This window comes from Pempheris klunzingeri, chromosome 14 (genome assembly GCF_042242105.1).
Source record: "Pempheris klunzingeri isolate RE-2024b chromosome 14, fPemKlu1.hap1, whole genome shotgun sequence".
In the NCBI taxonomy this organism is placed as follows: Eukaryota; Metazoa; Chordata; class Actinopteri; order Acropomatiformes; family Pempheridae; genus Pempheris; species Pempheris klunzingeri.
In genome coordinates, this window is record NC_092025.1 from 13,036,426 (window position 1) to 13,056,076 (window position 19,651).

General features: G+C 42.4%; 3 protein-coding genes across 4 annotated transcripts in view; 1 reads left to right on the top strand and 2 right to left on the bottom strand.

Moving 5' to 3' along the window:
* The window catches only part of LOC139212867 (protocadherin Fat 3), a 58,133-nt gene extending 54,011 nt beyond the window's left edge, over positions 1-4,122 (bottom strand). Inside the window, exons 1-3 of the mRNA XM_070843424.1 lie at positions 1,153-4,122; positions 919-1,053; positions 196-397 (exon numbers count right to left, since the gene is read on the bottom strand). Of these exons, the coding sequence (XP_070699525.1) occupies positions 196-397; positions 919-1,053; positions 1,153-4,122 (3,307 nt within the window). The remainder of the gene's footprint in view (positions 1-195; positions 398-918; positions 1,054-1,152) is intronic.
* Positions 4,123-5,700: 1,578 nt separating this feature from the next.
* chordc1b (cysteine and histidine-rich domain (CHORD) containing 1b) overlaps positions 5,701-19,651 on the top strand; it is a 79,432-nt gene continuing 65,481 nt past the window's right edge. The window contains exons 1-11 of one of the 2 annotated variants that reach the window (XR_011585396.1): positions 5,701-5,825; positions 9,051-9,100; positions 9,179-9,235; positions 9,398-9,549; positions 10,216-10,316; positions 10,631-10,689; positions 11,578-11,648; positions 11,892-11,997; positions 12,477-12,596; positions 12,703-12,765; positions 13,005-13,337. Coding sequence is in view for 1 of the 2 variants with exons in the window: in XM_070843075.1 (XP_070699176.1) it covers positions 5,762-5,825; positions 9,051-9,100; positions 9,179-9,235; positions 9,398-9,549; positions 10,216-10,316; positions 10,631-10,689; positions 11,578-11,648; positions 11,892-11,997; positions 12,477-12,596; positions 12,703-12,765; positions 13,005-13,178 (1,017 nt within the window). In the remaining variant the exon portion in view is untranslated. Of the gene's footprint in view, positions 5,826-9,050; positions 9,101-9,178; positions 9,236-9,397; positions 9,550-10,215; positions 10,317-10,630; positions 10,690-11,577; positions 11,649-11,891; positions 11,998-12,476; positions 12,597-12,702; positions 12,766-13,004; positions 14,322-19,651 lie in introns of those variants that run through there. The other variant, XM_070843075.1, reaches the window with a different exon arrangement.
* Positions 15,229-18,220, bottom strand: LOC139213378 (tyrosinase-like). Its single transcript, XM_070844055.1, has 5 exons — positions 17,399-18,220; positions 17,096-17,312; positions 15,986-16,133; positions 15,695-15,876; positions 15,229-15,518 (listed from the first exon to the last, which is right to left on the bottom strand). The coding sequence occupies exons 1-5, from the start codon at positions 18,218-18,220 to the stop codon at positions 15,229-15,231; spliced, it is 1,659 nt and encodes a 552-aa protein (XP_070700156.1).

The following is a 19,651-nucleotide window of genomic DNA, read 5'->3' on the forward strand; positions in this document are numbered from 1 at the left end:
ACAATGAGAGAGAGGCACAAACGAATGAGAGCAACAACAGCACACATGTGAAAATCATCAGCAAACCCAGAGAAATCTCCTACAATGTGCTAAGATCAGCAACACATTTGGGTGTTGATATTCCATGCGTGGCACTGAAAGTTACTGGATTTCCACTTTACATAAATAGGCTACAAAATTGATCTTGTGTCACACCTGTGTCTTCGTCAATGGTGAAAGTGCCTAGTCCGCTGCCTCCTCTGACGGAGTACCTCAACACGCCATCTCGTCCCTTGTCGTCGTCCTTAGCTCTCACTGTCAGGACGCTTGTGCCTGCACGAGAGTTCTCCTTCACTGAGCCCCTCACGGCAAAGTCAGGGAAGTAGGGTGCATACAAATTCTCATTTACATCCACCACCTGAAGAGATATGATGGATCACTTAAATTTTGACAGAAAAATTGAAAAATTGAATGAAGATGCAGGTAGTATCATACAGTAGGTCAGTAGGAACAGAATTTTAAACCAATATACTAATATTGCATTTAATTACATTATGGCTAGCAGCTTTTCATGTACACTTGCGTGATTTCCTCACAAGTAATCATTTTGATTAATAATTTACTTTGCTAAAGCACCCTTCAACAGAATTGATCTGAACTGAATTGAATTGCAACTTCTGCCTTCAAACCATCTTGTCTTGTTGCTGTGGGATGGTCTGGTGAGTTTTAGTTTATCATGATCAGCTGTTACACAGGTATTTCTATCCTGAGTATAACAATGGGTGAAGTAATAAAGAAAACATGTAAATGTTTGCATGTAGTATCAACAACTGGAAGCTTGAAATGAACCAACAAAACCATCAGTGTTAACTTTTCACTGATGAAACTGACTGTTACAATTTTTCCAATACAGTTTGTGTGTGTGTGTAAGGTACACACCTCCACCTCCACAAATGTCTGACTGATGAGTCTGGGTACTCCTCTGTCCTCAGCATGTAATGTTAGATTGAAAAACTGTTGTTTCTCAAAGTCCAGCTCTTTCCTAATCCGCAACACTCCGCTCACAGCATCGACCTGTGCAATGCATTACAATCCCATACATCATAAAATGCCAATAAAAAGAAGATCAGCACGTGAACCAGAAAAGACAACACAAATAGGGACATAACCTACCTCAAAAGTGCCATTGAAGTCATTAATCAAGGAGTATCGGACCTGTCCCCCGGGGCCAACGTCTGGGTCTTGAGCCTGTACCCAGGTAATCACAGCCCCTGACGGGAGATCCTCCAGTACACGAGCGCTATAGCTGCTAGGGATGAAAGCTGGGGCACAATCATTGACATCCTCTACTATTATAGTTAGAGTGGTCACTGACGACCTCCGAGTGCCTCTCTCAGCCTTGTCTCTCACTTCAATCTTCAGTGTAAAAATTGGGACGGTTTCTCTGTCCAAATGGCTGGCAACAAATACACTTCCAGTTTCACTGTCGATACCAAACTGAGGTGCACTGGTCAGCATGATGTATGACAGCTGTGCATTTTGACCTATGTCTCTGTCAAATGCAGTGATGGTTATAACTTCCACACCAATGGCCGAATTTTCTGAAACAAGGGCAGAGAGGTTGTCCTGATAAAACTGTGGGTCATTGTCATTTGCATCCTCAATAATCACAGTCAGTAATCTCCAATTGGACATCTGAGGAACGCCCTGATCGTAGATGGTGATATTAAGGAAGTAACGATCCAATCGCTCACGGTCTAGCGGCTGCAATACAGTTATCAACCCGTTCTCCATGTTGATATTGAAGCAGTTCTCTTTGTTACCATCAGATATGGAAAAGAGAACACGGCCATTAAAGCCTGTGTCACCATCTCGAGCCCTCACCTGAAATACACTGGCACCAGTAGTGAGGTCTTCTCTCACTAGAATACTCGTAGGCAAGGCCTCAAACTGTGGAGCCTGTTTGTTTGTAGAGAAAAGGTCTGCATACCTCTCATCTGGTCTTGGTCTAGCCATAGCAGATGCTTTTGAGAGCATTTTTTCTGCCAACAGCTGGGCTACCCTGGTCTCTTTGCAGTTGAACCCCCTGGGTGGCATCCTACCCCTCACCACAGACACATTAACAAATGTAGGATCAGAAAACAACTCTCCATCTGTTGCAACTATTTTCAGGCTCAATATACCACTTTTTAAATTAGCCACTGCTAATGATCTTTTCAATGACAAGGCCCCGGAGTCTGGATTTAAGTTAAAATAGTCTAACTCATTCCCAGACAGTATCTTGTACTTAACCATTCCTAACTCATCCATGTCCACAGCTGACAAGGTGACAATAGTCTGGCTGACAGGGAAATCCCGGCTTATCATCCCCCTGCAAGAAACCCTCTCAAAAAGAGGCTGGTTGTCATTGATATTTATCAGACGAATGGTGACGTTAACCTCGCTCTCCCTTCTGTAGGGTGAACCCCAATCAGAAGCCCGCACCGCAAAGGTATACATATCATCTGTTGACTCAAAATCCAGGTCCCTTGTGATCCTCACCTCCCCTGTGTCCTGGTCTATGGTAAACGGAAGGGACTGTTCACCACTTATTGTGTGGGTGACAAACCCATTCTCTCCTTTATCATCATCAACAGCAGACACTACAAGAACTACTGTGCTTACAGGTGAGCTCTCGTTGATTGCAATATCATAGAATGGCCTGTTGAACACTGGAGAGTTGTCATTAGCATCCTCTATGATGATTTGGACCCTTGCTTGCTGCTGACTAATAATGTCAACCACCTCCATCACCATGAAATCCTGTGATATCCTTGTCAGCTGCCTGGTGGTCGTAATAACTCCACTCAAAGGGTTTATTTCAAAGTACATTGGATCTGAGAGGCTGCTGAAGCTGTAATTGACATTCAGAGGAGCTGGGGAGATTTTCACCATCTCAACAATAGTGCCCGGGGGAGCTATTTCACTCAGCTTGACCACATAAATATCTTTCTCGAAATTTGCTAACACTGGGTCTGGCTTTGTTACCAACAACTGAACAACTTGGGTATTAGAAAACCGAGGAGGTATACCCCTGTCTTTAGCCTGGAAGGTTAAGTTGCAGCCATAAGGGAAAGTATCCCAGTCGACCAATTCTGATGTTTTGACCCTATACTCGTTCCCGACAGGCGATCGATCAACCACAAACTGTTCATAAGAGTCACCCTCAATAATAGACACCCACTCTATATCCCCAGACACCCCCTCATCTTTGTCCTCCACGGTCACTATGACATAGACCGGGTCCTTGTCCAGCCATGATGGAACGACGACAACTGCAGTGAGAACAGGAGCAAATTCATTAACCCGCTCCACAGTTAGGACCAGCTTAGCAGTGCTGCTGATGCCGTTGTTCCCATAGAGTTTCATCCCTCTGTCGACCACCTGCACTTCCAGCTCGTAACGGTCTTGTTTGTCCATCCTTGGCCGACCCGTCAGGGTGATCACCCCGCTTGTCGGGTGAACGGCAAAGAGCTCAACCCTGTTCTTGAAGAAGTAGTAGAACTCCCCGTTGGAGCCCATGTCAGCGTCCGTGGCTGTTACACGTCCTACGCTGGCACCCAGAGGCGCACTCTCCGAAACAACAAATGAATAGGAGGTCGGGGAGAAGAGAGGTCGGAGATCATTGGTATCCAACACCTTGATATAAACAGTGGCTAAAGCCTCTATGCCTCCTTGGGCAGACGCCTTAACTGTCAGTGTGTAATTGTCCTGTACTTCCCGATTCAATATGGCACCACTTCCTCCGTTTGTGCGTATACGGAGGAAACAAAAATCTCCCATTACAAACTCCTCAGCCTGGAAGATTCCCTCACTGTTTCCAGACTCAATGGAATATTTTACTTCTAAAGACCGAGGTGGCCCAAGAAGGATGCCCATTTTGACCTCACTTCTGGTATAGGTTCTTGCCGCAGAGTTTTCAAAAATGGAGGCATTATATGCGGGCTGGGTGAAGAGCAGCAGGCCTTGTCCTGCCCTAGGTTCTGACAGGAACTGGGTATGGGTTGATGGGAAACAGAGGAGGAGGAGGAAAAAACAAAGAAAATGGAAAAGAAGAGAGAAACTGGGTAGAGAAAGCATATTTCCCCACCGATTAGGCTTCATCACTATTCCATCACCCAGTCACCCTATATTTGGAAAGAATAACAAAGAAAAACAGATCTGGATTCAGTTGATGGGTTGTTAGAGACGTGTACTCTGAAAATTTGATGGAGAACTGTAAGACAAAACTCACAAAGAAATTTGAGGGGTACTGCTTATCACTACGGGGACATGATAGCATATTCAATGTTGCACTCAAACAGTATGCATTCAAACACTGAATATTGCGCCCCAAAGGCTGGATGACATATCTTTCAACAAACCACATCAAAGCGCAGCGCACTAACACAGCCTCGGTGAAACATAATGTCACCAAATAAAACAACAGGGATCAGCAACAATCACTGTTACCATCGCATTCGTTTGCCAGAGACTACCGGGGCTGTTATATTGTCACAAGAGAAAATGTAATGGATACAAATACACCATGGTGTGAGAAAAATCACAGTGCACTTGGAATAACTGCACTTCTTCATAAATTAATTGCACACTTTTAGAAACAGCCTCATTACAAAAAGTTAACATTAAGTTAGTGCCAGAAAGGGAGAGGAAATAGGAAGTGAGGTGACCTAATTGAAAATATTTTCTTTCCTCTTTTTCTCTTTTATTTGCAGATGCATTTAAATATTGTATGAGCTGCTGTATGTTGAATGATGTATGCATCGCCTTGTATTGCCTTTTTCTTCATCACTGTAGCCTACAACTTCAACAGAAACTACAATAATGTATTTTTTTTTCAAAACTGAGTATATGAAATATGAGCTCACTTACAGGACCTTACATGTAGGACATGTAGTAGAGATTAATATCTGCACCAAATAGGCTGTCAGAATTTAACGACTCTAATTAACATTCCCCAGAGGGAGACTGTCCCGGGAGATCTTTGCATTTATCGTCTCCCCATGCTGATGGTGATGCAGATCCGTCCATAAGTTTATAGGGCTGCAGTCTGTAGCTACAGTCTGTAGCTTAATTAACTCTATTGTAATCAGACTTCACTCACAAATAGCAGCATGTCCTACCTTTAGACGAAACAGCTGGAATCAGTGAAAGTAAATCCTGTCCCATCCTCTCCATTCATTATAAAAAAAAAGAGAGAGATAGAAAAGAAAAACGCACAAAACAGTCGCACAGAAGTCGGTGATGATGCGCGGAATGGAAAATTCATGTGGACATATCCCGATAGGCAGTTGTCTACTAGGCTGCAGCCATCCTCGTAAAACTAAATAGCTACTGCCCCAGTTTCATGCACCTGACTACTGTAACCCTATGTGCAATGGGGCTGTTGCAGCTTCATCTGCAATAGTTAAAATAAAACTAGCGTCAGAACATTTTGCTGGAAAATTACATTTCAAGATGAATGTGGCATAAAGAACACGTCGCTTAACGCAAGTTTGGAAGCGATCGGCATCAGTTGTCGCTTGTGTGGGACCACGGAGCGCTCACAGGATGGAGGAGGAGGAGGAGGCGGGCTGGGCGAGCTCCGATCTTTGCCGAATGCAGCCGACAACATCCGGAAGTGAGCCCAGCGTAATGCACAGCAGTTTGAGGCAGCGGATGCGGCTCTGAAGCCCTCACACACGAGCTTTCCAGAGCTTAGTTATACACCGGGACACCATTTAAACTTGTTTCGCCCGCCACCATGTCTGTTTTGTGTTATAATAAGGGCTGTGGACAACGATTTGATCCGGAAAATAACCCAGAAGGTGAGTAGTTTCTTAGTTGGCTACCGCTGTGCCCGGTGCCGGTGTGTTAGCAAGCTAACCTGTAATCATCTGGAAATTTCTACGGCTTGCAGGCCTGGTTGGCCCATGTAGCTAACCTTTACCTAACAGTAGCTAACTGGACTCAACACAGTAACAACTTCATTCATCACCACTGTTACACACGATAACTGGGGAAGCTAACAACACATGGGCCTGCAGTGAGTTATCGCGGTGTTGTTAGCATGTTAAGCTAGAGACGGGACAGGACAGCCAGTCCACGTTTTTAAAGTTACACTAAAAGATAAGACACAATTCAACTTTTTTTTTTTTTTTATCGCATGAAGGCAAACTACAGCACATTCCTCAGTGTTAGCCCTTTACCATAACTATGCTATCACATGTGCTATTAAGAAAATTACTTTTATTTTTTTAACAAGTCGAAAGACAAGCGGAAGAGCAATAAAACTAGTCACCGGTGAGCTGCAGCTTTTTAAAGTGACGTTGTGTCAGTGTTCATTCATGTCATCAAGCAACAATGCGGGTTATGAAATATGAATCAAATGGCTTGTTTCCCAACAGCCTTTTAAGAGGTGTCTGAAAATGGGCACTTTTTATAATGGGTTGTCAGTTAACGTTGAGTTTCACATGAAGCAGGTGTCAAAACACATGAGAGAGACACAAACACTGCAAAACTAAAGGGAACAATGGGATCAGGGAGTGAGGGAGGAAGTTGTAGATGCTAAAAAATAGTCACCACAGAATGCCAGATTCAGACCTCCTTATGTAAGTAAAGCGGGTTTGTAATTTATGACACGTCCTTGCCCTTCAGCATAAAAAGATGCAAAAAAAAAAAAAAAGTAGGAGCACGAAATCTGAAGAAATGGGAGGATGTATTCATGAGCTAATCCTTTTCCTTACTACCAGAGGGGCTTATGCCTGTGGAAAGCCAAAGTATATTTTGAACCCACACGGTCTCCTGCCTGCAGTTACATATCATTGTGTGGAAGTGAGAACAGCCTCCTCGACAACCAGAGGCCTCATTTACGTAAGAATCAGGATGTTTGACAAATGTAGTCATGCCGTGTTTATTTACATTGAATACTCCCCACCAAAACAGATTTAAAGGAACAAAAGATGCCCCGGGAGAACAAGACGTTTTAGAAACGGCTCATTATCACAAGTTAAACAAATATTCTAATATCCTCTGTTGTTGATCTCGTTGCCTTTTCTCGTGTTTGAGGCCACGGGTTGGTGTTGACAGGTTTGGCACACACTTTGTGGCCCGCATCGTCTTGTTTTTACGTGAGAAACAGCGGATTTGTGATTGTTAATCCTTCCCACTTTTAGAATATAACAAGAAATTACCGACTTCTTGTTATGGAAAAACCCGAGTGCATTTCCAGAAGTGCAGTAGGAGCAAAACCAAACCAGAATCTAGGAATTAAACTTGCATGAGGTCAGGTAGGAGTGAGGTCATTGTCATGATAATTCACTGCTTGATCTTGAGTTTTCTTACTTGAGATAAAGTTTGCCCATGAAACCAGTGCGTATATGCAGCCGCTGATGTAAGTGTAATTGAATGTTCAAGGTGATAATGTTGTCTTCAGCTCCCACGACAAAAACGGCAGTGAGTCCAATATTTCCTTTAGTTATTAATGTCCTCCGCTGTCTTCAAGTAATATAACACTGATTGTCCGACAATACACAATGAGGTATGTCTAATTTCCATTTAAATAGGATGCCTCTCTTCATAATACTAGAGTATCTTATCATTATTCTTAAGGGTATCTAAGAGGTGTAGGTAAGGCAGTAGCATGAAAGGGGCACAGCTCCGTAAAAGTTAACATAGTGTAAGTCCTGATTCATGGTGTCACCCAGCCGAATGTTTTTATTCCCTCCAAAGTGATTTGTATTTTAGGGTAGTTTCAAAAAGAGGACATTCGGGAAGAAAGAAAAATCATGCTTCGCTTTTCATTGAAGGACAATCTGAGATGATTTGTCGGACTTTCTGACAGTATCTCAAATGTATCATTAATCCACGAGTTTAAAGTTGCATTAATCCAGAATTTCCGTGTGTAGACGAATTGTGCCAATCCTTTGTCTTGTTTGACTTGGATGTTACTGATATTTAAGTTTTACTGTTTGAAAAACTGAAACGGGAGTTTCATAATTCTTTCCAATTAATATCTTAATGGCGGAGTGAATAATTTATCAATGTATTTTCTGTTTTGCACTTCACAAGTGACACAAAATCATTGAAGTTTTATATAAATGGCTGTGAATTGTCTGTTTAAAAAAAAATAAAAAAATAAAACTAGAGTTTAATAGTGAGTATAAAAAAATCATATCAATATCTACTAAAGATTAAATTCTCTTTTATTTTGCTTAGTCTGTTTGCTTGTTTTATCCATGTATTATTATTGTGCATGTCCAAATCCCTTTAAGACCTGTGATCAGTTCTTGTTCTAAACACTAAGGCCGATCTTTATGACTCACTAGGTGTTTCCAGTTAACTACTAAACTGCCTTCAGAGAGAGGGAGAATATTATATGGTGTTTTATTATTTATATCTACACACACTGTACATGACAAGATGACAATGTATTTGCTTTATGATGATTAGTAATACTGTTAGGGACAGACCACATAGAGCTGTCAAACACTGCTGTAAGTACTCGTCACCACATTAACAAACCAGTATAACTTTCTGCTGTTGAGCCTCTAAAATGACTTCATACTGTCTTGTTCGAGGCTCCACTTTGGAGTTGTATCCAACTTGTAAGCGTCTCAATCTGCAGTCATTTTGACAGGAAATGCGTCAAAGCAGCATCAGACACAGCTCACCCGAATCCTTTGAGAGATGCATCACACACGGAAAAAGGGAAGCAAGTGCAGGAAAGACATCGCTGATTTTGTAGCGCTTGATGGTTGTAACAGCCGACTTGAAAATCAAGTCACTATAGATTATTTGTGGCTGTCGATTCTCAAAACGCCTCTCTACATTCAGAAACTACTATTCTACAACTCTGCTCATTATCCTGTAAAAGAAATTGGCTTTTGCCACAGTGAGCAATTTAGGCTTTTTTACGAAACTAGAATTCATTAAAAGTTGGCCAGAAACAAGTCAAATTTGCATGTATTTATTGCCGTTGTGGGTAACACTGTCTCGTGTATTACCACAAATATATTCTTTAACTTAATCAAAGTTGTGTTTTATTTTCACAGATGGCTGCACCTATCATCCAGGAGTCCCAGTGTTCCACGATGCATTGAAGGTAAAATGCCTGAAAATGCACAGTTAGCTTGTGTCTCGTTATCTTATCAAAGTAAATGTCTCTCTGACTTTTCTCCAGGGATGGTCCTGCTGCAAGAGAAGAACCACAGACTTCTCAGACTTCCTCAGCATTGCTGTAAGTTTTTAGTTTTGGTTTTAATCCATACTTTTAATCCTCCATGGTCATGGTCATGTTTCTGTTGTTTTCATAGCCACTGACCGCCGCCTTTGCTGTAGCGGCATCGGCCTGAGTGCCCATTGTTTGTGTGAGTCCAACACAGTGACTCTCTCCTCGCAGGGTTGTACAAAAGGTCCCCACAACAAGGAGAAGCCCCCCGAGCCGGTGAAACCAGATGTGACATCTTCAGGAGAAAAGGACGACCAAAAACCAAAGTTTAACGAGTACATCATCTCTGCACCAAAGCCTCAAGAGGCGATTCGCAGACCAAGGTTGTACAGTTTTCTTCAAGCATAGTTTTTTATATTTTAATCAATACCATAGGAATACCCCAAGCTCCTATTATTTGTGCAGTGAAACCCCATTTAAGTAAAGCAAAAATGTTTTCTATTGAAATCATATTTCATTATATCAAAACTTTAAATGGGCATTGATTTTGAAATAACATTTGCATGAAAAAGACACTTTTCTCCAGCCAGTGCATCAGCAGGGCTTTTCCAGTTTATAACTGTGTGCCCTTATTAGCACCATGGACGACATTCAGCTCGTTATTATTCTGGTTGAGTATCAAATGCATGAAAGGATAGGTACAGTATCACAGGTAGTAAATCGGCTTGGATTCATCAGTCGCATGCTGAGGATCCACAGGATCGTCTCCAGTCTTTTACCCTGCATGCTTCCCACCAGAGTTCAAAAGAAAGTGGCCAAGCAGCCGACGAAGAGATTACCACTGAATAGTGTAACTCCTTTCAAGTAGTGCTTCGGTCTATGGCTGGCTTTGCACCAGAGACCTGGTTCTGAAGTGATGTTGCCAATCACGTAATCTTTACTTAAAATTTAAACCACACTACCTTCACAAATAGCTTGTAATTAAAAATGTGCCTTTTGTCCCTCACTTTGTTTTTGTTTCATGGCTAATTCTTTTGTTACCGTCACAGTGCCGATGAGCCGGTGGTGAAATTGCAGCATAAAGTTTCTACTTCTCTGAAGCAGGCTCTGGAGAAACTGAAGCTCACGGAAAATGTGGCAGAAAAGAAAGGTGAGAGCATTTTATTTTCTCCTTCTTCCTCCTCTTTACTCCGCCATATTTCTTCTTCTTCTTTTTTTTCGTCCTCTTAATCATAGACTACCACCTACTGCCATCCACTTGTTGTAGTAGACAGGAAGGTCATGTTGACAGTGGAAGTTAATGGATGGCCACTGGGAATTGGCCCTCACCTGTGTCATTCACATCTTGGCATTTGAGGAAAAGCTGACAGGGACGGGACAACTCATCACAAATGTGGATGCATTTTTAGGTGCTCTTCAAAGTATGGGTGTCAATTCTTTGCCTCTCTCTTTCTGACTCTCCAGAGGAAGATAATGACGAGATCAAGATCGGAACGTCCTGCAAAAATGGAGGATGTACTAAAGTAGGTGAATGTGCTCCGTAAACTGTGAAAAACATTCTGGTGCTGACATGTAAAACTCTTAATCCATACGTCTGTAGGGCTTTGGCAGCAGCAGCTTAATTTGTTTGCTTTAAATCCACGCTAACGCACGCGCGCTCAGTTCACATGTTTGAAAAAGTCCATTAACAGATATCACTAATGAAAACACAAGCAAATCATGATGATCCAAGCTGATCCTGACAAAGGAGTGAAAATGCCTCAAAAGAGCTCACCGCTCTGGGTAAGAGGAAGTAGATGCAGCTCCTTGTCCTCCTCCACATTTACTCCGACACAGACGCAAGGCAACATTTTTTTTTTTTGCTCAAACTAATCTGGGATGTCAGAGCCGGAACCCCAAGATTAGAAAATAAATTGTGAGAAAGATTTGCATTGACTTGGGTTTTGTAGAAGCTTGGAGTGGGACTTTCATGATTTACATAATTGTATTTTAACTGATTTGATTGAAAGCCGTGAGATGTTCTCTCAAGCACTGCCTGCTTTTCGCTGATTAATCAGTTGTGGTCCTGGTTGAGTCTAAGTTGGTACTTCTTTTTTTTTCTTTTTTTTCTACGGCACTACTCATTCCCAGAAAATGATACTTTCACCTCGATCATAATGATATTCGCAAATATGCTGTAATAAGAAGTGGATATTAAGAGATCCATCCATTCATCTACACAGAGAAGACTGGAGATATCTTTACTTGTTAGACTTGTCAGTTCAAATAACTCACTGGGAATCTCATGGCTGTTAACTTCGAGTTTCTTTTATTGAGGAGGATGTAAATGAGATACATTTGCAGTTTAGTCCTATTTGTATTTATGATGATTTTAAAACAACCTGCTTCACACTTCTTCTCTTCATCTTCAGAGTTTTGATGGACCTGCAAGTGATTTGGATGTGTGCTTATACCACTCTGGATTTCCTATCTTCCATGAGGGGTAAGTAATGTATTTTTGACCTTTTTTATGACGATTATTTTTAAAATACAAGCTTAAAAAACCTTTAACTTTCCATCTCTGCGTTTCACTGTGTTGACATGAAATAGATATTCTCTGGAAAGAAGAGCAGCACTGGCATTTTTCTGTTAGTCTTCCTATTTATCTTGTTTTCTGGTTCTCTTGAGTGACAAGTTATCGACTGCTAAAAAATCCAGTGGGTGTGTGTCTTTCATGCATCACCAGGATGAAATACTGGAGCTGCTGTAAGAGGAAAACCTCCGACTTTAACACCTTCCTCTCTCAAGAGGGCTGTACCAAGGGAACACACGTATGGAGGAAAAAGGATGCGGTAGGTGTGCCTGTTTGACAGGGAGACATCATTTATGTGTGTAAGTCTGCCTGAGAGAGCCTCAGCTGTGACTCCATCTAGTGGTGTCTGGTAAACACCTGCACCGTGGAGACCAACATTTTTACAGTTGAATAAAACTAAACTAAAACTGGGTGTGGGGGGAAAACATTTCATTTTATTGATATAAAAATGAAAACTAGACTCGACAAGAAATAACTCAAACAATTTTGCATGTTTACCTCACTAACTAAAATAAAATAGAAATACACAGGTAATCTCTTTTTTTTTAGTTATCGTCAGTTTGGACAAATGTGTCGACGTTTAACTCAAAACTAAACCAAAACAACATTTTTTTTTTTTTTAAACAATAAAAACCAACTAACTGAATTGAGATCACAAATAAAATAAAAATGAACTCCTGAATTTGTGCGCCAAACAATCTCACTCTTCCTCAAATGTCAAATGTAATCTCCCTGCAGGGTAAGAAAGTGGTTCCGTGTCGGTTCGACTGGCACCAGACCGGAGCGCAGGTCATCATCTCCATCTACGCCAAGAACGCCGTGCCAGAGCTAAGCTACGTGGAGGCAAACAGCACCACGGTGAGGGATGCTATTGTCTGTCAGACATTTTCTGTCCACAGCTAAACAGTTTAGCTTTTGATTGTGTTCATCTCATTTCATGTTTATTTTGTTTCCTCTCCTTCAGCTCAACATCCATGTTCTATTCGAGGGAGAGAAGGAGTTTGAGCAGAAAATCAACTTGTGGGGAGTAAGTACAGCATCACTTTTAACCTGATGTAAAAGTCTTCGCTGTATGTCAGCTTTAATTTTATTTAATTTTTTTTTTACAGCGTTCTAGAAACCATAATAAAACATCCTTTCATAAACAATAATATGTCTTATTATTTGATATGTTTGTAGACTTTTTGCTTATTTTATGTTGTGTCCTTAGGGTCTTTTTTTTTTTTTTTGCCACCTTTTTGTTAAGCCATTCTTCTGCCCTTGTAGGTGATAGACGTGAGTAAAAGTATTGTGAACATGATGGCCGCCAAGATCGAGGTAGCCATGAAGAAGTCCGAGGTCATGTCATGGGCTCGCCTGGACCTGCCTCCCCCCGTGCCCCCACCCAAGGAGAACGAGAAGAAAAAAGACGAGAGTGATAGTGAGGATGAAGATGAATGATGAGGAATTAAATACCGAGTTCTTTTTTTTTTTTTTTTTTTTTCCAGCTGAACCTAAGGCTACAGTCCATTCCTCACCTCTTTAAAGACCTTTTTTCCTGTTATGGATCTTTGGCCATGACTCTTTAATGTTAAAGCATTGCCCCTTTCATTCTTACAAGTCAACATACTTCACTTTGCCCATTTTTCTCGAGTTTTGGTCATTTTTATTTGTCATTATATTGATTGGAATGCTAGAGAAGTATTTTTACAGCAGGTTTTCACTCACCTACTGAATGATAATGGAGGGGGAAAACTGACTTTTAGTAGTCTTTCAATCAAGCCCAACCGTGACACACTTGCACTGAAATCCTCAGCAAAATGTCACCTCACAATAAGGTAGGAGTCAGGTGTGACCATGCTTAATCTCAGACCCATAAAGCCTTCATGTGTCCTTTCATGTGGACTGCTCATATCATGTCATTGTACTAGACCACCGTTGTGACCGTCGTCTATTTCAGCAACGTGTGGTTACCAAAAAAAAAATTCATTCCATCCTTTGGTTTTATAAACTGTATAAATTATTGTTTGGTCCAACAGTATCACGCCATAGTAAGCGCCGTCTTCACGGATATATTCTCATGTCTGTGCAATAACGAAGCTGCTCGATGTAGTGTGAGGAGGAAATCTGGATCTCTGAAATGTCCACACTTGTATTATATGACTTTATTCTGAATAAACTGATCAAAGAAACACAACAGTTCTTTGGGACTCTTGGACTTAAAAATGAAATGCTTGACAGATGTGCACCGACTATCCCGTCTTTTTCACAGTTAAAATGGTAGATTTGAGCCAATTCCTTTTCTTTTTTTCATGATTAAACCTAATGTATATTTTGTACAAATTGTACGTCCAAATGATCAATACTGTATTTATCTCCTCATTTCCTGTCAAACCAGCATAGCGCAGTTTTAGTATTGAGAATGTACTGTAATATCTGAGAATGCCAATTGAATGCAAAGTATTTTAAGCAAAGTACTGTATTATAAAAAATACTATGCTAGACAGCATGCCTCAAGGCTTAGAATGTATTGAAAATTAGTTAAATTGGGTTGAATGAGATCACAACGAAAGACTGAAATTATTAGGGAACCAAGTTATCTTACCAAAAATAAACTTTTGCGTTGAACTTTAAAAAACTTGGCTGATGTGTTTGAAGGTTTGTACCCTACTGTGAATATCTCTCTAATGCAGGCGCGCAGCATATGCAGAACAGGTTATGTTAGAGTGGTATTAACGCAAGACTCCAACAGTGGGGACCTTATGAAATGAAACACTTCTGTTGAATTAAAGTAGGTGTGACCTTTCAAGTGAAGATGTTGAACCACACTTTGGGAATTGCAGTGACTTTTCCAAATGTCATGGGTTTTTTTTTTTTAACTATTACATCACTGTAAGGTTAGAGTATTGCACTTTGTCCTGATGCTGTGGAGATGTCTCACACCTTGATATCTATACAGATGTTCTCACCCTTTTCTCTTTCCAAAAGCATGTCGCACGCAGTTAACACAAATCAATTTAAATGTTAATCATAATGTGGCTCAGTCAACTCCCACATGCCGATGATAAAAGAAAATTCCCCGAGGCGTCTTTAAATGTATCTGAAGCGTTTGTGTTTTTCTCATTCTGAACGGCAGATTCATGCACGTTGGATGCCATTTCTTCAGAATAAATGCCTGCGTACATGACTGATGCAACACACAGCAGAACCGGATTTTTAAGGTAATCGGCTAAAACCATATTAACCCTGGAGAATAAATGTGAAGCGTCACTATGGAACATTTTCCATGACAGAAACCATGTATGTTGCAGACTGAATGGGCAGAATTTGACAAGTTACAAGTTGTGGGTGGAACACGTTCAAAGTTTAATTTAACCCATTTTTAAATTTTTGTTTGTACTCCGTTAATGCAGTTTAAATACATTGCCATTAACAAAGATTATAGGATAATTACAGTTAGTGGAGTGTGTAATTCTCAGTGCTTTCATATGAAAATTCACAGATGGGTGCTTCACACGCGGCTGGCTGTGTCTTCATATGCAGCAGTTGTTTGGTAGTTACTGTGTTTGGTGTGTTTGTCACTGCTCCAGATAAGTGGTTGCGTTTCTGGAAGAGCAAATACATTTTTCCACTTCCCCAGGTGCAGCCAAGACGACCCTCTGTATCGCCGCTTTGCAGTTAGGACGGCCGCAGCTATGGCCACTGCTGCAATTCCTCCACAGAGCCCTGCAAGCAGCAGCCAGGGCCACACGCTCTGTAATTCCTCCAGGTAAGGACGCATGGATTCTGCTAGCCTCTGGTCTGGGAAAAAAAAAAGAAAAAGAAAGTGGTCTCAGGAAGGTGGGGGAAATGTTTGAGTTTGAGTTGAGGGGAAGTTTGGAAGAAGACATTTGCAGAGATAATGGTGAGCAGTAAATTGTTTCCTCAAATGCAAATTGATGTGGAAAATAGCAAAGCTCTACTCAGACAGAACTTACTAGCATCCAGCAGATATGAATATTCATATCCCAGCTCCTTGCTGGAAATGAAGAATTCTCTGTTTCTGTGGAGGGGCAGGAAGGGCACCATGTGGTACTCGCTGTTGTGCCCTATGGGAGCATTAGAGTCTGGATACTGCGACGGAGATGGTCTGTGCCTCCTGAGCCACTCCTCATAAATACTTTCATAGAGAACGGAAACAAGGACAGTACTGCTGTTGAGTGCAAGTGCCTAATTATATGCTCAAATTATAAAATGTATGTATATGTGTGTGTGTGTGTGTCTCTCACCTGTCAACATAAGCGTGGTGGAGAAGGAATATGGGGTCATTTGCCGAGCCCTGCACTGAGGACATGGATCCGTTCATGAACACATGGAGAGCAGCATGCATGCCCATGCGAGAACTGTTTCCTAACCCAGTCTGAGGGTCCCCGAATCCTGTAAGATGTAAGTATTTTGATGAGCACTGACAGAGGTGGCATCAGCGTGTTAGTGGTTAGAGAAGCAAAAGGATTTGCTGTAAAATTAGATATTGTTACACAAAAACAATTAAGGCCTTTTTTTAAACGTCTTTCATTGGCAATATGAAAAATAAGATCATTCATCATCCAAAAGTAATACTCTTGTGGATTTTGGAATTTACCCTGGACATGCATGGTCTTTCTTCTCTAGGAAATGTGAGATTCGTGAACATGTTCAGATCTGATTCTGGTATCCTAGGTTACCGTCACAAGCCTCTAAATCTGTGCTGGCGATAGCTCTTTACTTGGATCGCTCTGTACTTATATTCAACCTACTATTCATAGAAATTGCGTGTTTAGCAATGTGTCCTTTAGATTTCTTGCAACAGCTGCATCTGTGCAGAATAAGCTATCCTGACCTATCCCATGCCAACCCTGAGATTAATGCATGGCCTGATATTGACTACAGATTTGCATAGAGTCACCAGAGATTCACATAAATGGTGTAAATTATTATTTATGATTGTTGAATTATTGATAAATGTCTCGAAAATAAGTGCTAAACAAGTTATACTGACTAAGGACAAATACCTTACAATGCCTGGATACCCAGATTGGTGTTAATAATGCATTGTTACGGCTAACAAAGATAGTATAATGCATCTTTAAAATCAACTGGGGATTTAGTGAAAATGGGTGGTATCCCTAAACCTGTTGTAGTGCAAAAAAGCCAAGAAATTAAAAGTGAAAACAATCATAAACAGCATCCAGAGTGGTGCAGCCATAGCCTGCTCCCTGCAGGGACAGGACAGACCAGAGCAGCAGATAAACGCAGTGAGAGTGAGGAGCAGCAGTGCAGAGCTGTATATAATTTAAAGTGGAGCAGCTCAGGGGACTCATATTACTGGTGGAGCAGGACAGTGCTCATGCTTATCTGACCTTCCAGGGTGTTCCTGAAGCTCATGTTGGCACTGCGGTCCGTGGCTCCGGTGTCATAGTTGGTCAGACTGAGAGTGAACTCCACCTCTGCTGAAGTTGGTAATCGTTCAACCACGTCGCGATTGTGGTTTCCAGGGTTACGACGCAGCGGGCCCTCTTTACTTGCATCGCATAACACACCTCTATCGCTGTAGTCCTCCGCCCTGGAGCACAGCACCTGTTGGTGGACACACACGGGAACACTCTGCACGTTAAGCCGACCGTGAAAGCGCTTTTTGGAGGGGGCTGTTTCAGTGCGCTCACCGTCCAAGAAGAGAAGACCGAGCCTGGGCTGAGAAGATTGGGGTCCTGGGGGCTCCTGTCGCCCATCAGCTCGTCCGTGCACACGTCGCACCCCTGGGCGTCCCTCCAGTCCCAGTACGGGATGGTGAAGCTCCAGTCTCCGGTCAGCTTCCTGATCTCGTGCTCCCAGTGCAGCAGGTACGCGCGGTGCCACGGGAGAAACGCGGGCGCCCAGTGCGCAAAGTCCACGTTGGTCCACACGTTCCCCGGCCCGCCTAGCAGCGCGCTGCGGGACACATAGTAGTGCATCCACACGAACACATCATACACAGACACGTCTGCGAACAGCGGGTTGGAGCCGTTCTCCATCTCCTGGTAGGTGCCGATGGCCACCACATACTCCCTGCTGGCTGTCTGCTTGGCCAGGTTCAGGTAGGACACAAGCCTGATCCTCTCGGCTCTGGACAGGTGGAATATGTTCCTCCTCAGAGACTCTCTCCTCTCGTTGCAGGTCACCCCGAAGTAGCCAAACTTACAGTCTGCGCAGTTGAAGCCCATGAAGTTCCCCGCGCACTGGCACGTCCGGTTGTAAAAAACCAAGGGCCATCTCTCCCTGTCGTCCAGCCCGGAGAAGGGGTACTGAGGCCCGTCGGGCTCATCCGTCACCTCCACATCCTGGCAGGAGCCCCGACCGGAGGTGGCTCCGCAGGGCGAGCCGTCTCCTTCCCAGGGCGGGCAGCACTCCTTGGTGCGCAAGGCTTCCCGGGTGGCGCACAGACGGGGGAACTGTTGATAACTGGGTGCAAAACACAAAATCAAACTAACGCTCATCAGGGGCCACATTACAGCAGGGTTTCACTTTGGAGCTGGCGAGCAGTCACCGTGGCATGAGCTAAATCCTCAAAGTGGAAGAATGAGGAAAGGCCGTGTGATTTAAATTCCTCAGTTTTCTTTTTTTCTTCCAGTTTTCCGGGCGCCCCCACCTCCTCCTCCTCCCTTCACCCTTTGAGCCAGTCACATGCCGCTTAACCCCAGGGTGAAGTTTACCTCACGAGGGGTGGGGGGCAAATTAGCACAATGCACACATCCCGGGACTGCAGCCAAATTCTTTCTAGGAAAAAAAACGGAATTACTCCAATGAAAATTCAGTGAAGCATTTCAGTAATGAGATTTGCAGTAGGCCTATTAAAGAAAGTTTAAAATCATCACCTTTGGAATCAATTCATATAATTAGAACAACTGCCATAATATCACCAAAGATTTAAATCCATATGAGTCATACAGATGCACATGAGGGCCTGAGGACCACATAAGCCCATGAGCTGTTGTTGTTACAGTTGTTTTAAAGGGATTTTCCTGTGGGAACGAACCAGGTCTGCTTTCTAGTGCTGGTCAGGATCATAAAACAGGCCCGTAACTCATCACCTTACTCCACACACATCATGCAGTAAAGTGTTGGTCCTGGCATTTCATGATGAAAACAGACATGGAAATAATGCAAACACACACACACACACACACACACACACACACACACTGTGTAAACTGTGTGGTCATAGGACCTCATAAAACTCTATGCCACCTACAGTGTTGACTACTGCAGGGACTTAAAACAAAGGTTTACTGAGTAAAATCTGATACGAGCAAAGTGTAACATAGGCAAGCCGCTCCTTAAGGCGATATTATGTGTTCTTTGCATTTGCACAATGGTTTCTTAGAAGAAAACTTCTGAGCTCTCTCAGTATTGCTGCCTCACATGGTTGGCTTTCTACACCTGCAAGTTAGAGAGCGTTTGAGCTTTGACATTTGGGCAACTGATAATGACACTGCATGTGATTCTCATGGGGAGAGAACATTAAGTACATGACAGACAATCAGTCCCCACCAGAGGGCGCTATGTGACTACCTCCAATACTACTCTCTGTCTCTACAGATGGCTGTTAACCAGGGCTGCCTTCTCCAGCTCATAAACAAACCACTGTTTAACAAACTGTGGCTTGAAATGGTGCTGTTTCCTTAAAAGCCTGCTGGAAGCCCTGATGATCCCTGCGTCTTAAACCACTGGATTCACCTACACGCCGTGGAAGCATCCACACGTTTGATGGAACCACTGAACATACTTATAGAAACACACTAAACTCAGTAGTTTGTAAAATCAAATCAAAATTCATGGTGACTTAGTGCTTTTGTTAAGTCCTGATTGTGTTGTTTCTTTCTCAGTTTTAAGCCAATAGTGACAAAACAACAAGTTATAATTTAATTGCATGATCATGT